We start from the raw sequence: 23998 nt of genomic DNA on the forward strand, positions 1-23998 counted from the left end.
AACTGATCTTAAGCAAAGGAAAAATTACTGACCTTCTTGATGTAGGAATGAAAATTAAAAGAACACTGAGACACCATTTTTCACCTATGAGATTGGTAAATATCCAAATGTTAATAACATACTGTGTTGGGCGGAGTGTATTGTTGTTGAGAATATAAATTGTTATGGCCTCAAAGGAGGCTATTTGGAAGTAGTCCTCAAAGTGACAAACGCACGTAGTGCTTGACCCAGCAATGTTTCTTCTAAGAATTTGTAGTAAAGGTGAAATTTTGATCTATGTATAAGATTTTTCATTGCTTCCCCGCATGTGACTACAAACAAAACAAAATAACCACCAGAAAACCTAAAAGATCATTAATAAGTCACTGGTTAAATAAATTCCCACAGCACATTTAAGGAATAACCCAGCTCTTCCAACAGGGAGAACAATCAGTAGATACTGTGGAGGAGCTTTATTTAGGGTGTACTGTTAAGTGTTCCCCCAAAGGACATTTGGTAATGACTGGAAGAGCTTTCTGGGTAGAGAGGCCTTGCAGTGAGTAGAATCCAGAGATGCTCCTGCACATTACTTTGAATGTATAGGTGTACCTCCCAACAAATTATTCTGCCCCAAAATATGTGTATGCGGAGGTTAAGGAACTCTAGAATGATTATTAGAAACTGCGTTACATGACTGTTGGGCTAACAGTCAGCAATGGATAGAAAGAAACCTTTTCACTTTATTCCATTTTGTAATCACTGAGTAGTGTAGCAGGATGTATGTGTACTATATACTAAAAAGAAATAAATGTCAGTGTCTTCCTAAAAAGACAAAATAAAAGCCATTGTTGAATCATTTTCAAACAAGAGCCTTTTTAGGTGTTGGAAGAAAAGTCTTTGACTTTATGTGCTTGTTTTGTTTCTTCCCTTATGGCCCCTTGTTCTTTTGAAAAGTTCAAGGATGCTAGTACTGATTTTTTCAACACAGATGAAGCATTCTGTCTGGGTAAGGTTCTCCAAGTGATAGAAGAAAATAGGAGCGTACTTTGCCATGCATTGTATCTGATCAAACAGGCTTTGGTATTAGCAAACACCAGACAAAATGGCAACCTAAATTACCTAAAGTTACAAATGTGTAAGTCAATATTTGCTCAGGGGCAAGGGCAAACATTCCTGTAAAAGGAACTGATAGTGTAGAGGTGCCTTTTGATTAGAAAACTCTGACAATGATGATTTCCTCTAAGGACCTCTACAGATTTCTGCAGAACCATTTCATAAATCTACTGTAAATTGTCATTATGAATGGCTTCTGCTGTGTGTCAGCACTAGATATCAGCAAAAAGGTAGCAAAATTATCTTTAGAATGAAATCTCTACCCTTTCTCTTAACTGCCAGTATGGCAAAGCTGCTTCACCAAGATACAGCACTCAGCAGGGCCTTTAATGTGCCAGAAGCCAAGTTCATCTGGATCAAGATAGGACATTGCCCAGGCTTCATTATTCAGGGTTTTCCCTACCAAAGGCATCTCAAGATTTAATTTTTCATTTTAGTGAAAGCTTTTGAAAAATCGTTTTGCATTTTGAAATGTTCTATGACATGTACTTTATTGTCTGAGATTTAAAATTATATTTTATTTTATTTTTTTAAGAGTGGGAAAAATTTATTGAGGGAAAAAAAGCTTCTAAGAGAGACAGAAGGGGGACTGGGAAGTTGGTTGCGCGCTCACGCCACTTCTCCAAGATGTTTTGTACAGCAAAGCCATGTGGGGATTTTCAGAACACACCTCACACAAAATAATATCACCTATGCAAGCACTAACGTGTCTTAAAGATCAGCGGCCCCAGGAGGAGAAAGTGTTGGCCATTTTCAGCACAAAATGAGATGCTCCTTTATAAATAGACAGTACTCTAACAAATGTCATTCACACCTGACATTTCACCATTTGGGCTGCCTTTTCCTATTTCACATTTAAAATGTATGAAAATGAGAAGCTAGGGGAAACAGAGAGCACGCGAAAGTCCATGTGCCCACATTTATAAGTTTCCCCCATCACTCACAACACAGGACCCAGGAGATACAACAGCTTTTGTAACCTGAAGCACAAGGAAGGAAAGAGAGCAAGGGGCTCAAAGTGGAGTCAATGAGGTCAAAATCAAATTTTACCCAAACCAGAGCTTGAAGAGTTTTATCTGATACTGCATTTTTTTCTGTGTTTTCAGTTTTTTAAAAAATTGAGAAGATGGGATACTGGAACGGATTATTTGCTTTAAGCTAAATTTAGCCAGAAAACCAAAAACTAAACAAAAACATTGATCTTTTTTGGCTTAGTAAAACCAAAATATTATGTTTTAAAAAGCTTTAAAAAGACAAATATATGTCAAAAAATTGTACCTAGTGAAGTGATAATCTGTTTTCAGTGAAAAACACTAAATGGAAATTTCATATTGTATCTGCTCCTGGAGCAGCTCATCTGTAAGCTGAGTGCTCACCACAGTGCCCTACAATCTCATTCAGCTGGGAGAGCAGAGTTGAGTTCAGGGTGACAATTTGTCCCGGTGTACTCTGCAGCCTGGATTCCTGTTGGAAGGAGTCTGGACTAGGGAGAGGACTAGTGGGGCCTATCTCAAAGACTGTCTCCTACACTCAAGGACTCTAAGAGCTAATTAGAACAAAGGAGCCCAGGGAAGTGCAGAACAACAGCGCTGAGTGACCAGAAGAAGGGGGGAATGCAGAGGGAGAGAAATTCAGGAAAAGGAGACAACAAATCAGAATGGGATATTCTCCACGCAAAAGGCGCTTCCTGAAGTGAGCGTGTTTGTGCTGACTTTTATAAGTGGAGAGCTTTTTTTTTTTTTTACTACAAATAGATGCCCTTTTAGGACACATTATTGTGAAAAATGTAAATAAGTTGATTATATAATCAAGAAAAAGAACTGTATCTTTCTGTTCCTGGGGCTTAATAAACAATAAGGATTAGGTCCAGGAAGCTATGAGAAATAAAAAAATGAAGGAGGAATAATGAATTGCAATTCATCCATATAGCCTTTTAGATTTTTTAAAATGTGCTTCTATTAAGTGAATGTCAAATATACTGTTGTCCTGGTAGCTTGACCAAGAGTCTAAAAATAAATATAGCAACTTAGTATTATTGGCTTATCAATTTTATTTTTGGAAAATGGTAGCCATTAAAATAAGTTCTGTTACCAAGAAAGACAAAGCAAGAGAAAACAAAGATGGCCACAGAAAGCAGTGGCATTATCAAGGAGCTATTATTTTGAGCAGAGAAAGGGAAATTTTCAATTATATTTGGGTGCTCAATCTGAGGACATCATATATATATATATATATATGTATGTATATAAATATATACATATATAAATATTACTAATTTTTATTTCCATTAAACTAATATATATGGAGTGTACATTTAGAAAATCTAAGGAGTGATTCCTATCTTACAAAACTAAATTATTGTAAGATTCCTTCATATAGTTATGAGCTTTTAGCCTAATACATATAAAAAAGTTCCTAAAATTTAGTTCCCACTAGGACTGTTACCTGCTGCAACTGTGTTCCTCCCCCAAACTCAGGAAACCTGAAAAAGCAACATACCATCAACAACGAAAATGTAATACACCCTGAAAACCTAGAAGACTTAAGCAACGTTCTACTGAGAAGTAAATTCATCAAAAGACAAAAACAATGTCATTCCAAAAGACAGTACGTATTTTAAGAGTATTTCTTTTCCCAATTAGTGATGTTTTAGTAGTGCCAAATCCCATGTGCAAATTTTCATCCAAAGCCTTTTGTGACTAAAAGCACAGATTTTATAGGTAAGAGCAAAGTGAAACTGTTATAATGAAAAGGGTGTTTGTTTTGGTGAAATACCTGTTTCTAAATGAGATAGAATTCTTTGGTCAAAGCATAAGTTTCAGTTAGAGTTATCTTTTCTCACGAATCCATATAGACAGCAAATCCAGAAACAGGATATAATTATTAACTTTGAATTTCATACATGGGAAGAGTTAGTAGCTAAAGAGACAAAAAGAGTAAAAACGTAGTTTAACATAATCATATTTGGGTTACAAATTTCTTTTTGCTATTTGTAGAAAATTTGGAAAATTCAGAAAATATTCGCTGAGATGATTTTCATGGAAATTATTCAATTTTAATTAAAATTTTTTCAATGACTGTATAATCTAACACATGTGTGTTCAAAGTACTCAATTGTTCTTTTATTTAGGTTGCTTCCAATTTTCAGTTTTACAAGTTAATACTGACACGAACATTTACGTATGTTGATTTTGGATTATCACATTTCTCTTTCTGTAACATAAACTGAGGGCATATTTTCTATTCACATTTTTGTTCATCTTTAAAAGAAAAAACAAGGACATCTATCAAGAACAGTTATTATTAATCTCTCTTACAAGTGACTTAATTTGCTTGTGCCACCAACCCACAGTAGAACTTGGGAGGTGACAATATTTCACAAGCGAAGTTTGTACTTCTGCACCAGCGTCTCTCTAATCCTTGCTCTTACAGGAGTAAGATTTTGTGATTCCAGCCTGAACTATGTGGGAGAAACTGGCACCCTCAAGTAGGTGAAAAATAGTTCTCTGGCTGACCTGAAAGGAGTTTAACAGCCGCACTTTGCAGGGGTAATGAAATTTGGTCCTGATTGAGAAAGCGGACAGAGAGAACGCGGTTGCTAAAGCCTGCTGCCTGCCCAGGTATTGCGTTTGCTGTCTCCGCTGCTCTGAGATGTTAGCATTGGCTCTACATAGGGCCTGAGCTTCTGAAAGCTGGGGGTTAGGGGGTGACTCCTGCTTTCTACTGGCACCATGTGTGTTCCTAGCTATTACTTCATGTTTCAGAATCATCATTTTCAAGTGCTTCATCGCTTGTTTTTAAATCAGGGACTTTCTCTTGAATTCCAGAATTTGCTATCCTGTGTGCCAAGGCACTCGAATCATCTCCGGTGGATTATAGATATGTTGATCTCAGAAAATCAGGATGGCCCAGGGAGTCCCGGCACAGCCAAGCCCTCAGATTCTTTGTTTCCAGGTGTGAACAAATGCACACGCTCACCCCCAGGAGCTATTCGAGCTCTCTGTATCTGTTCGCCTGTATGCATGTGCCATGACATGAAAAACATTCAGGGTCCACTTCTTTAAACATATTGTGAACTCTTAAGTAAGTCTAACTTGCTTAATGGATTTAGGAGAATTTTGTTGTTGTTTTATTAAAATATTATGCTATGTTGTGCCCTAAGGCCAATGAGGAGTAAGAATCCATACTTGAGTTGACACGGCATCAATATGGTCCCTATACAGAGCTCTGCGGACTCCAGTTCTTTTCGTATTTGTGAGATAAAACTTCCAAATAAGTAAGATTCCATGCAGGATCACTTTCATAGTTTGTAGGATCCAGAGAAACAAAAAATGAGGCTCCTTGTATAAAATATATTAAAAATTTCAAGAAGGCACAGTAATGATTTATTTTAATTTTGAGACACTGTTTATGGTTGTTCCTTAGTTGATCAAAATGATGTAGTTCAGAAGCAATATTGTTAAGCCCCAAAAAAAGTAAAGAGAAGTCATGATCTGTTTGGAAAAAATTTTTTTCAGAGACATGAAGTTGAATTCTGGCTCTTAATAATGGTAGAAGCTTTCTTATCTGGAAAATGGGAATGCATTTCTTTGACAAATATTTGTTGAGAAATAGACTTACTCTAGCTTTATTTGAAGTACATTATTAAATTTTTGCTACAACGTTGTGAACAGATACCATTCTTTCTCTCAGTTTGTAGATGAGGAAACCAGGACACAAAGAAATTTAAAATTTTGCTAAAATTTTCACTAACAATTAGTGTTGGAAATGGAGTTGGAGCCCAGGCAGTCTAGATCTAGGACCCATGTCTACAATACCTGGCTTGATCACCATCTTCTAATAAATGATACATCCCTGAACCATATTGTGAATTCATAATAGTAATAATAAAAATACCCCATAATTCAGGTTTAGAACTGAGGTTCAGTTTATACATTATGACCCTTTGGCACCCACAGTTTTCTGGGTTTCTGACATTAAACCATGAAACAGTCTCATGATTGGGGAATAATATAAATCAAGAGATGATTCACTACTTTTGATGTTCAAATTTAGATAAGAGATTTTAATTCAAGAAGAAAATCAAATCACACTTTTCTGGAGAAACACAATATATGTATCATACTTACTAAATATTCCTGTGAAAGAAGTTTTCTTCCCAATTATGTTTTTAAGGTTCCCCATAAATGCTCCTTTGATAATACCATTTTAAAAGAATCTAATGAAATCCCCAAGGAAGGTTTTTAAAAAGCATGGGAAACAGCATACTATAAACAAAATCACCAACATTTATTTAATGTTTCATCTTGATAAACAGAAAACAGATTTGATTTTCATCATCAAATCTATTAATCCATTTACAGTTCCTTAGAATTGTGAATTTGCAGATTTGACCTGGGAATACTTTGCAGTTTCTGAAGAACTGAAATTAAGAATCAGGGTTGGAGAAAACTCAACGACCTTGATTCTAAACCAAACTTCTCAGAAGTTCTTGGAGCATGCTAGGGGCATGGGGAGGGGGACTGCATGGGAGGTCTCCCAAAAGGCTTAAATCTTTCTCATTAGAAGAAAGATCCATGACTTCAATGACTGAGATCTAGAAACCTTTAGGAGCCAGAGGAGTCATCACCTAGTAATTTAGCATCAACTTTGTGGTTAGTGGTGGTTCCTTTCATGTTCAAGATGGGGAATTGTTCAAACAATATAGTTGGTTTGAAATATTTCCAGGACCAATGCAAACATCAAGTGGGCTGCGCAGAAACCACACATTGTTTCCTTCAGACAAAAGATAATGATGCACTAATGAGTTTTACCCTTTATTGCCCTTTCTGGAACACAGCCTCAGGAAGAAAACCCACAAAACCAAATTGTTAGTCCCAAAATTTACAATATTTTGCAACGACCCCAATCCCTTTTTCTTCAAGTGCTAGTGCTTGTGTTAAGTATTTGTGTTGTTTAACTCATAAATCCCAACCTCATGTAATCTCAAAAGTGCTCTCCCAGAGAGAGAAAGGAAATGAGTAACTGAGGAAAAATAATAAAAGCCTCTCTGATAGAGAGTACCACCAAGCAACTTAAAGCCCTTCTGAGATGTTATCTAACTCTGATGTAATTTGACCTCATTAAAAGAGGAAAAGTAAGTAACAGCGATTACTATTTTAAATCACGAGGAGGAAAATTGAGGCTAAAATTTGATTTGTAAATTCCATGTAATCAAATTTTTTAGTAAACAATCAAAAGAGTGAATGGAGAAAGTTGTTACTGAATTGATCAGACTTTCAAAAGCATAGTAAGTGTTGAGGGCTACGGGATTTATTGGAATCATTTGTTGTGCAATTGAAGGACAGAAGTACAACCACACACATCTTGTGCTGAAATTATCCATGACTTTCCCTTATCTGCACAATATGGCCCTTCCTTCCCCATGCCAGGTGCCCTATCATTCTCATGGTCACTGCCAGCAGACTTCTCAAAAGATACCACATGTAGTTACTGTTTCTGCATTCTCCACTCATAACTGTTCAATGTAGCTTCTGTTTCATTTCTGCCGAAACAGCCCTTAGGAGTGTGGGCTATGACTTCACGTCGTGAAGTTCTTGTGAAATTTTTCCCATCACCCATTTGATCTCAGCAGTGTTCCCAAGGGTCGTCCACTTCTTTAAAGCCCCTTCTTTTGGTTTATGTGACTTCGGTCCTTGCTTATCTATCCTGTTCACTTCTGGCTGTTACTTCCCTGTCTTCTTCATTGGTTCCTCCTTCTTTGCATGAATTTTTGAGGCTGAAGGCACAGAGTTCTTAGCTTTTTATATCATAACAAGAAAAATGTGCAACAAAGTTTATCAGCAAAATAAACTATGAATGCGGCTATTTTACATAAAAGCTTTATATGGAACTTTATATTCCCTTTTTATATAGCTAAAAACAAATGAAATGTCAGACCTTGTATTGCTTTTACTTTTATTATTTTTTAAATCAATGTGTCAGGGAAGTATGAAGGAGTTGTAATTAGCAAGGAATAAATTGCACTTGATTATTAAAATCATGCAATTAAAATCTTCCACCACTAACTTATGTAACAGGAAACTTCATTATTATCTGGAGGGCTTGTTAAAATAAAGATTCATATGCTGCAAAGCACTCATCTCCTCTAAAGAGTTTCTGATTTAGTGAGGTCGAGAGGTAGAATGGATGGAAAATTTTGCATTTTTAACTAGTCCTAGTCAGAAAACCACACTTTAAGAATTTTTGACCAATATTAATAAGCAATAAATCATGCAAAAAGGAACAGCCCCTGCTAGTAAAAGAATAGGTAGCAAGTTTAGTTAGAACTTTCAGAGTTATTCTGGTACATAGCCTGTTATTAATTTATCCACACAAATTATACTTTCCTTTTGCATCTTTTATTTTCTATTAATATTGTAGGAGATTGTGCTGTTCTATGTCATTTTCCTCTATCAGTCTGGATGTATTTAACGTAGTCCTAGATGTTTTCATGGAGGTGCCTTATTCATATATGTCATTTGCCCTTTACCAGCAAATTCTTCTGAATTTATTTTGAGAACAACTTCTTTCAAATCATTTTTCTTTGTTGCTCATTACTCTTCACAGACACTGTAACTGGGTCTTCAGCAACCTGTTACGTTTAAGACTGCCCAAGAAACCAAAAACTGCAGTTAACGTAGTTTGACGCCTGAACCAAGGAAATGGGAAATTGCTCAGTGTTCTTTCGCCTGCTTCTGCCGAACTCCATCTCATCTGCAGGTTCCTTAGCCTGGCCTGGAGCTCTGAAAATGCGGTTCCCAGGCTCAGGCTTTTGGGGGATACAGCACCTTTATCCTACATCCTTGTCTGGACCACAGATTTCCTAAACAAATACTCAAACTCGTCAAATCTTAGGGCCCAGTGATCTCTTACTGACCGACCATACTACTTCTAGGTATTTATTTTAATGTGTAGGCTAGCTTTCCATTACTATCACAAACACCTAAGGTAAATCACTTTTAAAAGATGAAAGATTTATTTGGCCTCATGGTTTTAAGAGTCTCATGCTCTACCGACTGAGCTAGCCGGGCGGCTTGGCCTCATGGTTTTAAAGGTTTCACTTCATGATGGATTGGCCCTGTTGCTTTGGTTTTGTGGTGAAGTAATACATCACGGCGGGAGCACACGGCAAAGGAGCCCTTTTCACTTCATGGCCAGGAGCAAAAGAGCATGAGGAAGAGACCAGGATCCCCCAGTCCGCTTTTAGAGTTCAGCCCCAAAGACCTGTAGAGCTCCCACGAGCCCCAACCTCTAAACTTCTACCGCCTCCCAACAGCGCCATACTGGGCCAAGCCTTAATCACATGAGTTTTGGGGTGACATTTACAATCCAAACGACAGCAGTGAGGTAGCTTATACAGAATTGTTCATAGCCATATTTCTTGTAAGACTAAAAACCGGAAGCAACCTAAATAAAAGAATAATTAAATGCTATGAACACTCATATATGTTAGATTACAGAATCATTGAACAGTACTTTCAATAAAAACTAAATTCAACAAAATTGAATAATGGCAACAAAAATTATCTCATTCAAAATGTTCTCTGACTGCCCCAATTTTTCTACAAATAGCAAACAAAATTTGTGTAACAAAACTATGATTAAATAAACCAAGTTTTAAAGTTTTTTAAAAAATAAAGCACATTAAATTGGATCATACATAGTGCCACTTTCTTCCCTAAGCAGAGATCTCTTTTTGTCTTCTTGAAGAATAATCACAGTGCCTTTACTTAAGTATTCTTTGAGAGATAAAATACTTAAAGTGGAGTGAATCAGTTCACACACTGTTTCTTACAACTGTATTTGATTTCTATTGATTTATGTTTTAGCTACAAAGTGAATTAAATATATCAAATAATTTTAAAACAAGAAAAATTTCCTTTACAGTAAATTCCTCTACTAATTAGTTTCTTTTAAATTGAAGTGAAATTCATACAGCATAACACTAGCCATTGCAGATATTCAGGAGACTGAGGCAGGAGGATCACTTGAGCTCAGGAGTTCAAGTCTAGCTTGGGCAATCCATCTCTTAAAAAAAAAATTAACAACTTCATGTGCACAACTCCCAACATCAAGTATCTTTGTAAAATTTTGCAACTATCAGATCTACTTGTTCTAAAACATTTTTACTGCTGGAAAAGGAAACCCAGTATGCAGTAACAGATAGCTCTGTTCTCTTCACCTTCACACACTGGCAAACAGCAACCTGCAATCTGTCTCTGTGTACTCAGGTATTCTGGAAGCCATTCAGTTTTTGAAAAGCTAAAGTTGTTATTTTTTACAAGTATGTATTGAGTCAGAAGGACACTCCCCACCACCACCACTGCCTGTTGTGTTCATTGGCCCTCACCTTGCCAAGGAATAGCCCAGGAGGGTTTACCTGTGACTTCCACGCATCACAGGTGATGGTCTCTGGGCTGGGGCTATAGCTCATCACAGAGTTTTCTGCTTAGTGTCATCCATTAGGCTGAATCTCTGGATTCGATCCTGGCACTAAAATAACAAAAAAGATCATGGTCTTTTGTCACCTCACTACTACACCATGGGTACCTGTACCACCAAGTACAAGTGTTCTCACTCATATCAAATATACATAATTCCTTATATGGCTCCTTCCCCGTGATAGATACCTGCACATGGGTTCCCTCCAGCTTCCTGAGCTTCCCACTCGATGTACATTGCCTGAAAGAAACTTAGATGTTGTGGAGAAGCAGGTAGAAATAGAGGCAGGGTAGTCAGGAGCCTCAAACGACACGTTCCTGGGCTGGCTTGTGTGCACACGAATGTCAACCTCACAACATTTTTGTTGCAGTGAGCCAACTCCCCAGTTCATACCATGTCCCCTGGCCTGTGTAGAGTTCTTTCCTGACATGGCTTTATGGAGGCCCCAGCACACCAGGCATGACAAGAAACGGGTCCTAAGTGGAAACACACATCACAATTACTTGCAAACTGTCTCCCCCACATCAGCCTGTCAGAAATCATTAAAAAGAGTCCTTTCCTCCAAACAAGGGGAAATTGCTCAATGAAAGAAGAGGTACTGAATCTAAGTTCCAATTAACTTTACCACTGATTAGTATGTATCACTGCTTTAGTCTCTCGTCTTTATTAATGAACATACAATTAATGAAATTTGCCCTGGTTAATGGATTAGAGCCCAGATGATCATATTTTAGATGAGTAATCTGGCTTCTGTTTATCAGAGCATGAGATGAATATGAAAAATGTCATTTTTCATGTTCAAGCTCAGACCTTGAATATCAGAATTTCCCCAGTGTCTGCACCTGAAGTCTTCATTTCTAACATGTTCTCATGTGTGGCTGGTTCATCGTGAAGTTTGTGGGCTACACATAAAAGCAAAAGTGTCTTTTGCTGAATGCAAATTGCATACCCATAATAGGTATTATTACTAGAACTTGTTCTGCAGAAAAATTTGCCAATTCTTGTGTTTGGAAACTATATTAGAAAATATTTGATAAGTTTGCTTTAAGGTATAATAGGTTTTGTTTGATGTTAACAAGAAACATTCTCTACAAATACTTCAAAAGTTCAGTAGAAGTCCTTTTTATTTACATTATTTATAATTAGGCTGATCCAAGGAAAGATCTAAACAGAGTTATAAAAAACAGAATGGACACCAAACATCATGAGCACATGTGCATTCAGTAAATATTTGCTGCATGAATGGTACACTCAAATTTGCTTTATTTCCCAAATAAAAGGCAAAGGAATGATGTTTGAACCTCCCAGGCTTTCTTCTTCTCAAATATCAGTTATACTCTGGCTGTACAACATCTGTAATCTCTCAAAAATATTAGATATTCATTCACTTATTCAATAAATATTTATCAGCTGTCTACTACGTGGCAGGACTTGTGTAAATTCCAGGGATATGGTGGTGAACAAAACAGACTTGATTTCTACCTTTATGTAGTTTTCCACTGGAGAGAACTAGTAAGTTAGATATGTTGGAAAAAGATTGTTTGGGAAACTAAAAAACCAAAACTCTCAGAAAAAGCATAGGAAACTTCAAATCCAGGCACCAGCTTGGCACTTGCCTTGGTATATTCAGCATTTCGAGATGACTCAGGTTGAGTTTTTCTCTTATGATCCAGAGACTACTAAAAAATTTAAATGTCCAGAATTGGCAAATATTTAGAGATATAAAAGAGATAAGTGACTGTGTGGGGCCAGGAGGGAAAGGACAGGTGGGTTTGGAGGCCAAGTGGGGAATGGCTCTGATGGTTCTGGAGCCCCTGGTGAGCAATCCAAGAAGCATGGGGAATGGATTGTGTGATATGTTCATTATATCTGAATAAGGCTACTTGAAATAAAAGAGGGGTGGAAATCAGTGGTAAAACAATCTTCAGCGCCAAAAGAAAAGAAGAAAAAGATGCTTTGTATTCTCCCCAGTTACTTCCCTTACCTCACTCAGAGTAGATCCTTACATATTCGAAAAGCTAGATGAATTGGGGTTTATCGCAACATTGGATTCTGTACACATTTTCACATTCCCCCCACCCCCCGCAAATTTGCTTCCCACCCCTGCCCCGCCATATCTGACACTTCTCTGTCACTTACATTTATCCATCCACATCTGTCCAGGAAAGCTTTTCAGACTCAACCTCACCTGACTTCCAGCAGCCTTTGCTGCCAGAGTTTTTCCCTTAGCTCATTTCTCTTCTTACTCTATCTGCAGCTGTTAATACCAGCCCTACCCCATCATCACCAACTGGCTGAAGCCAATACCTAGATTTTCCCCTCTAGCGTCCCTTGAATTTCTTCAACAAGATATAGCCCAAATACCTAAAATGTTCTCTCATTTTCTATCCGTGTTATTCTTTAGTTCACTCTGACATTGTTTCTTTTATAAATTGCTCTAAGACCCAATTATCAAGTCCCCTATCTCCAGAGTTATTGGCACTTTTATTTATTTATTTACTCTCATTCCTGGGGGAAAAAGTCAGTATTTTATTCCTCTTTATATCTCAAACTCTAGGGAAGTAGATAAAGACTGTAGAATGAATGCATGAATACAACCTTACTCAAAGTACTTTCTATTATGGACTCCAATGGAAAGTGCTTTTGGTTTTGGTATTAATTTTTTAAATGTTTTCAACACTTTTGCCTTCACTTTTTCCATAACTCCATATCCATTGGCATGTTTTAAATCTCCTGGTTGTCTCTGATTATGTTTGTTTTCTTTGGTTAAGAGCCTTGAATTCGCCCTCTAATTTGTCTGACTTTAGCATCAGTTGTCAATAGGAACTAACTTGGAAAGGGCAGGGTGCCTGAGACTTCACACCATCTGAACTAGACTTCTTGTTTCAATTAAATTATTTAATATGGGATTTTCCAGTCCTCTCTGGGCCCATTAGTCAACAGAGTGTTTTGAAAAACTTGTCAGGAAAGAGAGGTTGCAGAATTTGAGAGACATGATTGAGTGAATCAGAGAGGAAACAAGCCTGAGGTCTTTCCTCACAACATTTGTATGTGTATGCGAGACTTTCATGTATTATAGAGCTCAGGATGATTTTTTCTTGCCCAGCATTACTTAACAATATAATTCTTTAATGTGCATTAATGTATTGCTTTCCAACCCTTTTGACCCCTAAGTCTATACAATTTCTCTTCTACTTTTTAACTGACATCTAAAGTTAGTAGTGAATGTAATGTGAAGAATATTACAAACTGGATGTGTCAAAATAAAGTCCTTTTTAATGTCCCTGGCGGTATCTAAATATCATAGCTATTTTGTCCACACTATTATATACTTTTAAATATATGTAGAAATACTTTTTTAGAGGCGATTTTACAGTACAGTGGTACCTCAGTTCAAGAACGTAATTCCACAATTCTGGTCACAAACCAAATTGGATGAGAACCGAATCAAATTTCCCCATAAGGTCAACACTGAACCTAACTAACCATTGAATTTGATTCAGTTCTTGACCATTTCAGTTTGTGACCAGAATCATGGAAAGAATTAAGTTTGTAAACCAAGGTATCACCGTTTTTCTCTTTCTCCTTAAATTCATATTTTATTCTAATTTTCCTAATAGACTTTATATTTGACAGTCTTTTATTTTTCATTCTGTTATTTTCTCTAACAAAAAACAGACATGTAAATTTATTTATTTTTTCCTGTGGCCATAAAGCTTGAAATATTTAAATTTTTCATTTGATTGTTCATTAGAACAAATAACTATATTTGATCAAAAATAGCATAAATATGTCATGAATGTGGCTAAATAATTATCATATATGGAAACCTAAACTTCAGTGACACCTCTCTCAAAGAGATGTGTCAAGCACGGATTATATTTTGTAATGTCTGTTTTAGTAAATGAATGCTACTTATTTCTAAGAAGAAGAATAAGTACAAGCACTGTGACATGAAAACAGAGCCTGGGGTGGGAGTCGACCCTTTCAGTGGTGAAGTGGTAAAATAAAAGGCTTAGAGTTAGGAAAGATCACAGACTTGATCCATGATAGGCATCTTGCCACGCAGATCTCTTAGAAGAGAAGGAAAAGATGGTGATTGAAGATATTAACATTGATTCCTCTGAAACTACCCTTGGAAAGCCTGCATGTAATCGCTAGGACTATACAACCCTTTTGAAGACCATTTTCCAGGACAGTTGCTGTAATGGTTAAAATGAGAGGTAACAAAGAACATTATGTCAATGGTCCAAGGAACGGACAGCATTTTGCAATAGAAGTAGGATAGGAAACTGCAAAAATAATTTGCTACATTTTTTTCAAATGTCTCACTTTAAGAGTTGTGCTTACTTCTGATTTTCATGAATAGATATGTATTAAATCACTAGGATTAAAGGGAAACAAGATACCACTGCTATGAAAAGTTAACCCAGTCTGAAGCTCTTGTTTAGTTTTAAAATATCATTTAAAAATATATGCCAGAGTAGGTGAAATCCAGTCAATCATCAGTCTTTTATTCATACATTAATGAACATTCAAAACTGTTCTCTAGACCCACCATAGGTCAATGAAGTATATTCATGTAAGAGTGGAAATGTTCATACAATGGCTACATAGTGTCTTTGGTTCTAATAGAGTGGTTACTGTTGTGGCAAAGGACCGTGGCTGATTTCATAAAGGAAATAACATTCAAATGAAACCTCAGGGACTAACAGTGGTGAGGGAGACAATGTATCAGGCGAAAGAAATAGCTGCACAAATGTCTGGAGACGAAAAACACCTTGGCAGGGTAGAACACGTAGTTTGGTGGATTACAAATGTAAGGTGTAAGGTGATGGGACAAAGAGGGGACAAAAATCACAGAAAGTCTAGGCACTTTGAATATGTAAATGACAGGAAGTTGTAAAGGGATTGGCTCAAAGGAATAATAGAGACAAAACTGAGTTAGAGTTTTCATTCTGATAGAAGTCTGAAAGAGATCTGAGTGTGGCTGAGCCAGGAGGCAGGGAGGCCAGGGAAGAAACCACAAGTCAGTGTGGAGAACCTAAACAAAAGTACTAATAGTGAGATTTAGGAGCTAGGCATGAAAGACAATGAAGCTTTGCTGGTGAATTTAACATGTGAAAAGAAAAGCTAGAATAATCTACAATAAAGAAAAACAATTTAAGCATGAAAGAGTTAACTCCCAAACTGAAGAACAGAAGCAAGCAGTTCCAGGGCTGGTTAATTCAATGTTTTAACAACATAATCCAGACTGCATGTGCTTTCCCTTTTGTGTTGTATACTGTGTATTCTGAAAATACTTGACTTTCATCCCATGGAGGTACCTCGTGGAAGTTGTCACGGCCTCAGTCATCAAATCCATGTGTGACTACAACCAAAATTAAATACATAGATAAATAGGAATTTTTGCTAATATTCTGGGGTAATAAAAGGCTTTCCCAGGAGGCTGTACTGTGCATCACATTCAGCACACTTGAATCAATGTTCATGCCAAAGTCAGCTACACACAAAGAGAGTGTGATGATTGGCTTGGCCCGACCAATTTTCCACTCCATGGTATGTGAAAGGTTTTATGGAGAATTTGGAACCCTGAATAAAACTGGGGTTCTGTTAGCAAAGAAGACTAGGGAGATTGGCTCTCAGAGAGCAAAGTAATAGGGTCTTCCCTAATTCTCAGCTTTCTGTCTAAAATTAAAGGATGAGTGTTATGCTGTTCATTGACATAGGACCCATCAGAGGAGTGATAGTGAGTGAGTGGGAGAATGTGACGAAGACTGGAACATGCAGAGTTTGAAGTGCTATGGGACATGTGGGGAATATTTGGTAGAGCCGTGTCTAGGGTCTGAAAGTCACAACCAGGGTAAAGTCATGGGCATGAATGAAATTCATAGGAATAAGTAGATAGTATTAAGGGAAAATCTTGGTGGGGGGGCAGGGACTCTGGCCTTTCAGTGGAAAGAGAGAAAGAAAAATCAAGAAATGAGACTGAAAGGCTGAAGAGAAAGAATAAATACAATCTTGTGCAATCCAGAGGAAGTAAAAATAATGGCACCAGTTTGTAACTATATACGAGTTACTATTCCTATGCACTATGATATAACAAGCAAAAGGAAGCAGGAAGCAGCTTGAAGTAAGAGAGAACAGGAGCAGTTGATGGAGCACATGGAGCGAATGTTTTTTATTTTGCTCAAAGCATTTTAGACAGACCTCTCTAATTTTTATGTATACATAGACAGGAAATCTATACTCTACTCCCAGGGCAGTGGAATTCTGGTGTTTTAGTTCTCTTGGAGCTCACAGTGCTGCCCCAGGCTGGGTGGAGGGAGGGGGTTCTGGAGTGTGGAGTCGCTGCAGCATGATTCGTCTCTCAGGCAACAACTTCAAATCTCTATTAGGAAAAGGAGAGGAGGAGGGAGGAGGAGGAGCAAAAGAAGAAGAAGAAGAAGAGGAGGAGGAGGAGAGGAAGAGGGGGAAGAGGGGGAAGAAGAGGAAGAAGAAGAAGAGGAGGAGGAGGAGAGGAAGAGGGGGAAGAGGGGGAAGAAGAGGAAGAAGAAGAAGAGGAAGAGGAAGAAGAGGAAGAATGAGGTGGAAGGGGGAGGGGGAAAGTGAGGAAGAGGGGAGGGAAAGGTAGGAAAGAAGAAGAAATTAGAACTGACTGATGTCTGCAGAGAACAATGTCACTGGCTATAAAATCCTTAATAGGTTGCCCTTAATTCCTTCCTTTCAAATAAAACTCATGTTTTTTTGCGCAGAGAATTTTCGGATCCCGACTTGATCTCAGTGCCACATGCCTCATCACAGCAGCTTAATAAGGGGATGGCATGTTCCATTAGCACCGCGTTACAGCAGGAAATCCAGAGAAGCCTGCAAGTGTCCTGAAGGGTTACAGCATGGGAAGCTCAGGGTTCCAAAACCACATTCTCCCTCCCATTTCCAAGTAGACAGGGCCTCAAGAGAATCAATCCGTGGGTATGAACTTGACAGACACCAAAATGTTTTCCTTCCTGGCTATGATGCTCTGCTGCCATTCTCTCTCAGAGTTACATTTCCTATCTTGGACTCACCCAAGAGTTTCTTCAAAGACTAGGCACTTTGATTACAAATTCCCAAATAATACACTTGCTATCCAGAAGAGGTCAAAGTACATAATGACAGTATCATCTTTGCTTTGGTTGAAAATCTTTTTTCAAAACAATTTTTCCAGATGAAATTAAATTTCTCCTGGAACAAAATGATAGTCAATGTTCCACTCATTCAAAGCCACTTGGAAAAGTAATGGATCCATTTGGATTTCAACCTTCTGAGTCATGTGGGATGCCCTGATATTTTTGCTTCAAAATTGCTAGCCACTTCCTATTGTTTTCATGACACTGCAGAAGATTTATAGTTAGTACTTCTGATTTTTTTTCTCTCCTAATATTTGAATTCTCTCACTTCAAAAAAGTTGCAATCATTTCTTTGTAGATATAAGACCACTGCGTTGGAACCTGAGGTACACCCCTCTTGTGATCAGAAAGATGCAAATTAAAGTAGGAAGTAGTATTAGTAAGATGTCTACTTTTCAGACACCGAATGTTAGCCAATATGTGCAGCAGCAGGGACTCATGTCTTACCCAGAAGAAATTCTAGTGTGAGCAGTTGGAAAACAACTTGGCACAACTGAGTCAACCTCAAATTGTACATATCCTATGACCCAGCATTTTCACTTCTCAGTCTCTACTAGAAAACCTTTAACAGATGGGTATAAATAAACATACACAAAATGGCTCAGTGTGGCACTGTTGGCAACAGTGCAAAAAGTAGAGGCAACACAACCATTCTTGAGAAAGATAAATGAGTAAGTAGGGTTTTACTACTTAGCAAAGGAAGTGAATAGACTTCTGCAAACATCCACAGGTATAAAATCTCAAATATGTGTTTTTAAAAATGCAAAAGAAAAGTAGAGCATGATCCTATTTAAGGAGAGATTTCTTTTTTACACACACTAACACGTACTCATTTATAAAGCATTAGCAATAAAAGTGTCATCAGGAATGATATGTACACACTGCAGAATGCTGGTCATCTCAGCAAAGGCAAGAGCAGAGAGGGGAGGAATACACATATAGCAAATACTGGAAAGATCAATATTGCTTTTATCCTGATGGTGAATAAAATAAGGCTTGTTATGTTTTCTGTCTTGCCTTACATTTGAACTATGTCATAGTCTGAAACTTTTCAATCAAAGGAAAGGTACTTTTTCTGGCAAAAGAGCTCATCTCTGAAGGGAAAGCAACAACTGAATTGGAGAGGAAATTTTGGAGTAAGACTTGGCTAAATTTTTCAGTAAAAGGCCAGATAGTAAATATTTTCAACCTTGTGAGCATTATGATCACTGTCTCCATTGCTCATTCTGCCCTTATAGCACAAATCAGCCATAGACTAAAAGTAAATGAACGTGCATGGCAGTGTCCCAGTACAATTTCATTTGCACTAACAGATTTCAGGTTGGATTTGGCCTTTGGGTCATAGTTTGCCTCAGTTTACACTTGCTGGGAGGTAAGTGGTTCCTGCAGATAAGCAGTCACGGGCTTTGAGGATGATCATGAAGTTATGAAAATCCCACATCTGTCTCTGGAGTGAGCTGGGGAGTTAAAACACTACCTTCTCATCCTAGGAATCAAAATTATTCAGGAAGTACCTTTAGTTGTTGAGGCTGTGGCAGTAGAAAACTCATAAAAATAATCCCCAGTGTTTAACATTGTTGGGGGTTTTGGTTTAGATGTTTTGTTTGGTTTTGAGTGTTTTCACTTGAGTGGTGAGAGCCAGTTTATTTCACATGCACCTATGAATATTTAGCCCTGAGTGATTTCTTTCAACCTTCTAATGATGTGCTGTAACCCTTAGGTCACAGAAAATTTTCGGCTCCCATCCTGTTTACCACTCCTCCACAGCCCAGTCTTGCCTTACACTGACCTTTAAACCACAACAGGGTCACTCTGGAAGGGAGAGCAAGAGTTCACCGCACCTCTGACCAGTGACCTTTCCTCATATGCATGTACCTGTTGGAATGGGTGATCCGGCGGTGCTGTGCCCTTTCCTAGAAATGAGGAAGCTTTCCTGATCCATTGCAGAGCTCCTCTTCAGGTCTTCATATGTCTAGAAAGGGCTGACAGAGGAGGGGTTGTGACTATTTAGCTGCCTAGACACTAGACTGCTTTGGCCTGGACAGCCCTTGTTCTTGCATCTACAAAAGCTACACCCAAGGACGTTCACTTCAGAGGAAAGTCCTTCCACTACTGACTGCTCTTGTAGCATAGTCAACTTTGGCCAAAGCAGTCTGCTTAGGCCATCAGTATTTACAGCCCTGGCACCCCTTGCAAATTGCCAAAAATGTCAGGCCAGAAGGGTGGTTAATAAAACCAACAGAATTTATTTATGAGCTTCTTCTGATACAAGCCAAACACAAGATGTGAAAGTAAAAAGAAGTATCCTCATGCTGTCGTTCCTGGCAGTCGTGACAACATTCCTGAGAGGTTAATTGTATGCCAGCCATTTCTCCAAATAGCAAAGGGATCCAGGACAGAGCAGGACTCTTCAGGGATAAACTCAGGTCTGGGAGGCTTGTGTGTGTAGGGAGTTTGGCAACATGAAGACAGAGGCATGTGCACATTTGCTCCTGCAGTGAACCTATACAAGCAAGAGCTGGGGAGTGCCACTGGTCACAGCTGACTTAACTGCTTGAAGTAAAGAGGACACATCCTAACAGTCACTGTGGCAGAAGCACCTCTTCCCTGCTTACTTCTGTTGAGATGCATGATCCTTGGTGAGCTTGCTGCCACCATGTGCGAAGGAGAAAAGAAATGAGGAAGGAGAGGGAGAAGAGCCTGACTTGGCTCCTGTCACCTGGATGTCATCAGAATCTTTTCCTTGTCCTGAAAACTGGAGGTTTGCTCTTATTTCCAGGCGGCCTGTGAGACATGACTTCTAGGGGTGTGCGAGCACCACGTGTTCTGAAACTGATTGAAAGCATTCAGTTAATGCCTGTTGTTAATCACATTTGATGCTGCTGACACCAAGAGTTCTTGTCCCAAATTGATTTGAGCATGTTTTAGCTCTATTCTCCCCCTGATAGCAATTTGAGCCTAAGGAATCAGAGCCTCTGCAAGCTTCTCCACGGTGCATGTGAAGCTGTGGCAGTGACCCGAAGCTGAGGACCAGGCGGACTCTGTGAGCCTTGCTTGGCGGGACCCACAGACTCTTGGGTGTGTTCATTCAGAATGTTAATAATTTCAGAAATTATTAAAATGGAACCCAAATACTTTCTTTTTTAAGAGCCTATGGAGACCACAAATCATTCTACAAACACAATAAGCGATGTATGTTGAGCAAACCCAATACTCAGTGTTTGCCACAAGTCTGCTGGAAGCGTGGTCACTTTCATAGGACCCTGCGCATGTGGAACTTAAAGATTCAGTCATTGTGTTGGACAAAAGGTTTTCACAGGAAGGAGAATGAGGGGAAAGAGGTGGAGGAGGAGGGAGAACAAGAAGAGGAAGATGAAAAAAGAAGAGGAGGAAGAGAAAAGGAGAAGAGAGAGTAGAGGATGAGAAGGAGAGGAAGAAGGGAAACTTATTTCCCCCTCTCTGCTCTTGGCTTTTTATGCCTTTTTCCCAGTGTCACACACACACACTACCCAACTTCCATGCATTTGTTTGGCAGTTTCAGCACCTGGAGGAATCCTACTTGGATTTTAGAGGACTCGTTTAATTATTTATTCCTAGACTCCTCCTGCTTCTCCTCCAAGCACAGCCCATGCTTTTTCATTATACTTTCACATCCCTTAGAGTCAGGAGAACTAGAGTTAGTCAGCTTTCTCTTATTGCAACAAAATACCTGAGGTAATCAACTCAAAAAGAGGAAAGGTTTATTTTGGCTCAAATCTTGGAGGTTTCAGTTCATGGTTGATTGATCCCATTGCTTTTGGGACTGCAGTAAAGCAGAATATCAGGGCAGGAATGTGTGGCAAAGGAAGCTGTTCACCTCCCGCTGGCTGGGAAACAAAGGAAAAAAAAAAGAGAGAAAGGGCCCAGGGTTCCCAAATCTCTTTCAAGAGTACCCCCACCAATGACCCAAGTCCTCCTGATAGGCCCCATCCCTTAACAGTTTCACCACCTTCCAACAATGCCAAGCCAAAGACAAAGCCTTTACCATGTAGAACTTTGGGAACATTTAAGATCCAAAGCGTATCAGGGAGATATTGGAATTTAAAAAGTCTACCACAGCACTCACTGATGAATTAATACTTCACCAATAGTTGATGTACAGAGCCTCTTATTGCTCTGACCTAGTCTAGTAACAGTGACAGCAAAAATAGTGTTAGCATAGCCATGCTACACTCATGGAGTCCCTGGAGTCCAGAGCTGCGATGCCTGGATTCAAGTATTTTACCTACTGGCTTTGTGATCCTGATCCTGTCACTACCTCAGTTTCCTCATCCAGAAATGAGGGAAAGTAACAGCTTATTTCATGGAACTCTGATGATTAACCCTATTCACACATGAAAGGCAACCAATGTATACATGTCTGATGAGTACTGAGAACCAATAAATAGTATTTATTCTACTATTAATACCTATATTAGCTTAGAATTTGAAGTTTCTTATAATTAATATTAAATTTTCAGTCATTTTTATACACTTACGTATAACAAGTACAATATAACCAATGTATACTATGTAGACAAATAATGATAACAGTGTGCACGTTAATGAATTGAAATCTGTGCAGTTCTTTCTATGGATAGTAAAATACAAAGAGAAGGAATGAGTAGAGGTGACAAGAATGATGCTGATAACAGGGATCACGTTAGGAAGCACAGCTGTGAAATGACATGAGAGTCATCTCTTTTCCTAGGTGTCATTAGTCCTTGATTATTCAGGAAAATACAAAAATTTTAAAAATTTGAATCGAACTGTGAAGTCCATCTTTCAGTTAAGTCAAAGTTTGGTTTTTCCTCTTACCAGACAGGTTTTAGGAGGATTTCTCTCCAAATCTCATTTTTGTTGAACTTAAAACATAGTCTACTGATACTCACACTGGGAAAAAGCCTTTGCGTCAGCATTAGATGATTTTCATGTGGCCATGGAGATTTCTTAACTCCTGCTGTGAATCTAATGTAGGGCTCCTTCTATGTGAAGATGTTAAATGCTTAGGGCTGTTTACTCTCTGTATGTCATAAAGAGCCCAGAAGAAATTATTTTCTCAGCCATGTGCGTTTCTAACTTTAGTACTCATTCTTAAAAGCCTTGTGAAGGTTCCCTTTACTTTTAACTGATTAATTTTTCTCATCCTACCCATGATTAACTTTGATGGCCCTGAGGAGGATGCCAGGTCTCCCGTGGTTACTGCAAACCCGGGCAGGTGACTCAGACTCTGGGTCTCAGTTTACTTCACCATGAAGAGGATCCTAAGATGCTCCAACTGGGGGTCAAAAGATGTGCATGCAAAGACCTGCACTGGCCTGTATTAAAACACAACACGGGTTAGGTAATGACCTTTACTGGTACTTCTCCCGGCTGAGTATTCCTCACTGCATTTGCTTTAATTTTTTTTTTTTTTCTGTGATCACTCGATTTATACGTTTTCTAACAGAGGTAAGAATTGCTTCCTGACCTCTCTGCCTTCTGGGCGCTCTTCAGGGTAGCGTCACAACTGTGTCCGAGAGCACAGTTCAGTCCTCTCTCCCTTGAGCTGCTCCCAGGCACCGGCAGTCAGCCAGCCCCACCTGACTGCGCCTCCCAATGAAGCCAGCACGCGTTCAGAGGGAGCCGGGACGCCGCGCTCCGTCGCCTCCCTCCCCACCCGCTGACTCTCTCCTCTCGTTGCAGAATGTTCTGGAAGCTCTCTCTCTCCTTCTTCCTGGTGGCCGCGCTGGTGAGGGTGGCTGAAGCCCGGAAGAACCGGCCGGCGGGCGCCATCCCCTCTCCTTACAAGGACGGCAGCAGCAACAACTCGGAGAGATGGCAGCACCAGATCAAAGAGGTGCTGGCCTCCAGCCAGGAGGCGCTGGTGGTGACCGAGCGCAAGTACCTCAAGAGTGACTGGTGCAAGACGCAGCCGCTGCGGCAGACGGTGAGCGGCGAGGGCTGCCGCAGCCGCACGATCCTCAACCGCTTCTGCTACGGCCAGTGCAACTCCTTCTACATCCCGCGGCACGTGAAGAAGGAGGAGGAGTCCTTCCAGTCCTGCGCCTTCTGCAAGCCCCAGCGCGTCACCTCCGTCCTGGTGGAGCTCGAGTGCCCCGGGCTCGACCCGCCCTTCCGACTCAAGAAGATCCAGAAGGTGAAGCAGTGCCGCTGCATGTCCGTGAGCCTGAGCGACTCGGACAAGCACTGAGCCGGCCGGGCGCAGCCCCGCGGCGTCCTCGCCCCGAGCCCGA

The 23998-nt window shown here is 39.3% G+C and overlaps 1 protein-coding gene across 1 annotated transcript in view; it reads left to right on the plus strand.

Annotated features, from left to right (window-relative positions):
- Positions 1-23992, plus strand: part of Grem2 (gremlin 2, DAN family BMP antagonist) — a 94067-nt gene extending 70075 nt beyond the window's left edge. Inside the window, exon 2 of the mRNA XM_010605851.1 lies at positions 23448-23992. Within this exon, the coding sequence (XP_010604153.1) occupies positions 23449-23955 (507 nt within the window). The 5' untranslated portion in view covers position 23448 and the 3' untranslated portion in view covers positions 23956-23992. The remainder of the gene's footprint in view (positions 1-23447) is intronic.
- Positions 23993-23998: the final 6 nt, after the last annotated feature.

Source organism: Fukomys damarensis, unplaced genomic scaffold (genome assembly GCF_012274545.1).
Source record: "Fukomys damarensis isolate Sample0158 unplaced genomic scaffold, DMR_v1.0_HiC HiC_scaffold_11, whole genome shotgun sequence".
Lineage (NCBI taxonomy): Eukaryota > Metazoa > Chordata > Mammalia > Rodentia > Bathyergidae > Fukomys > Fukomys damarensis.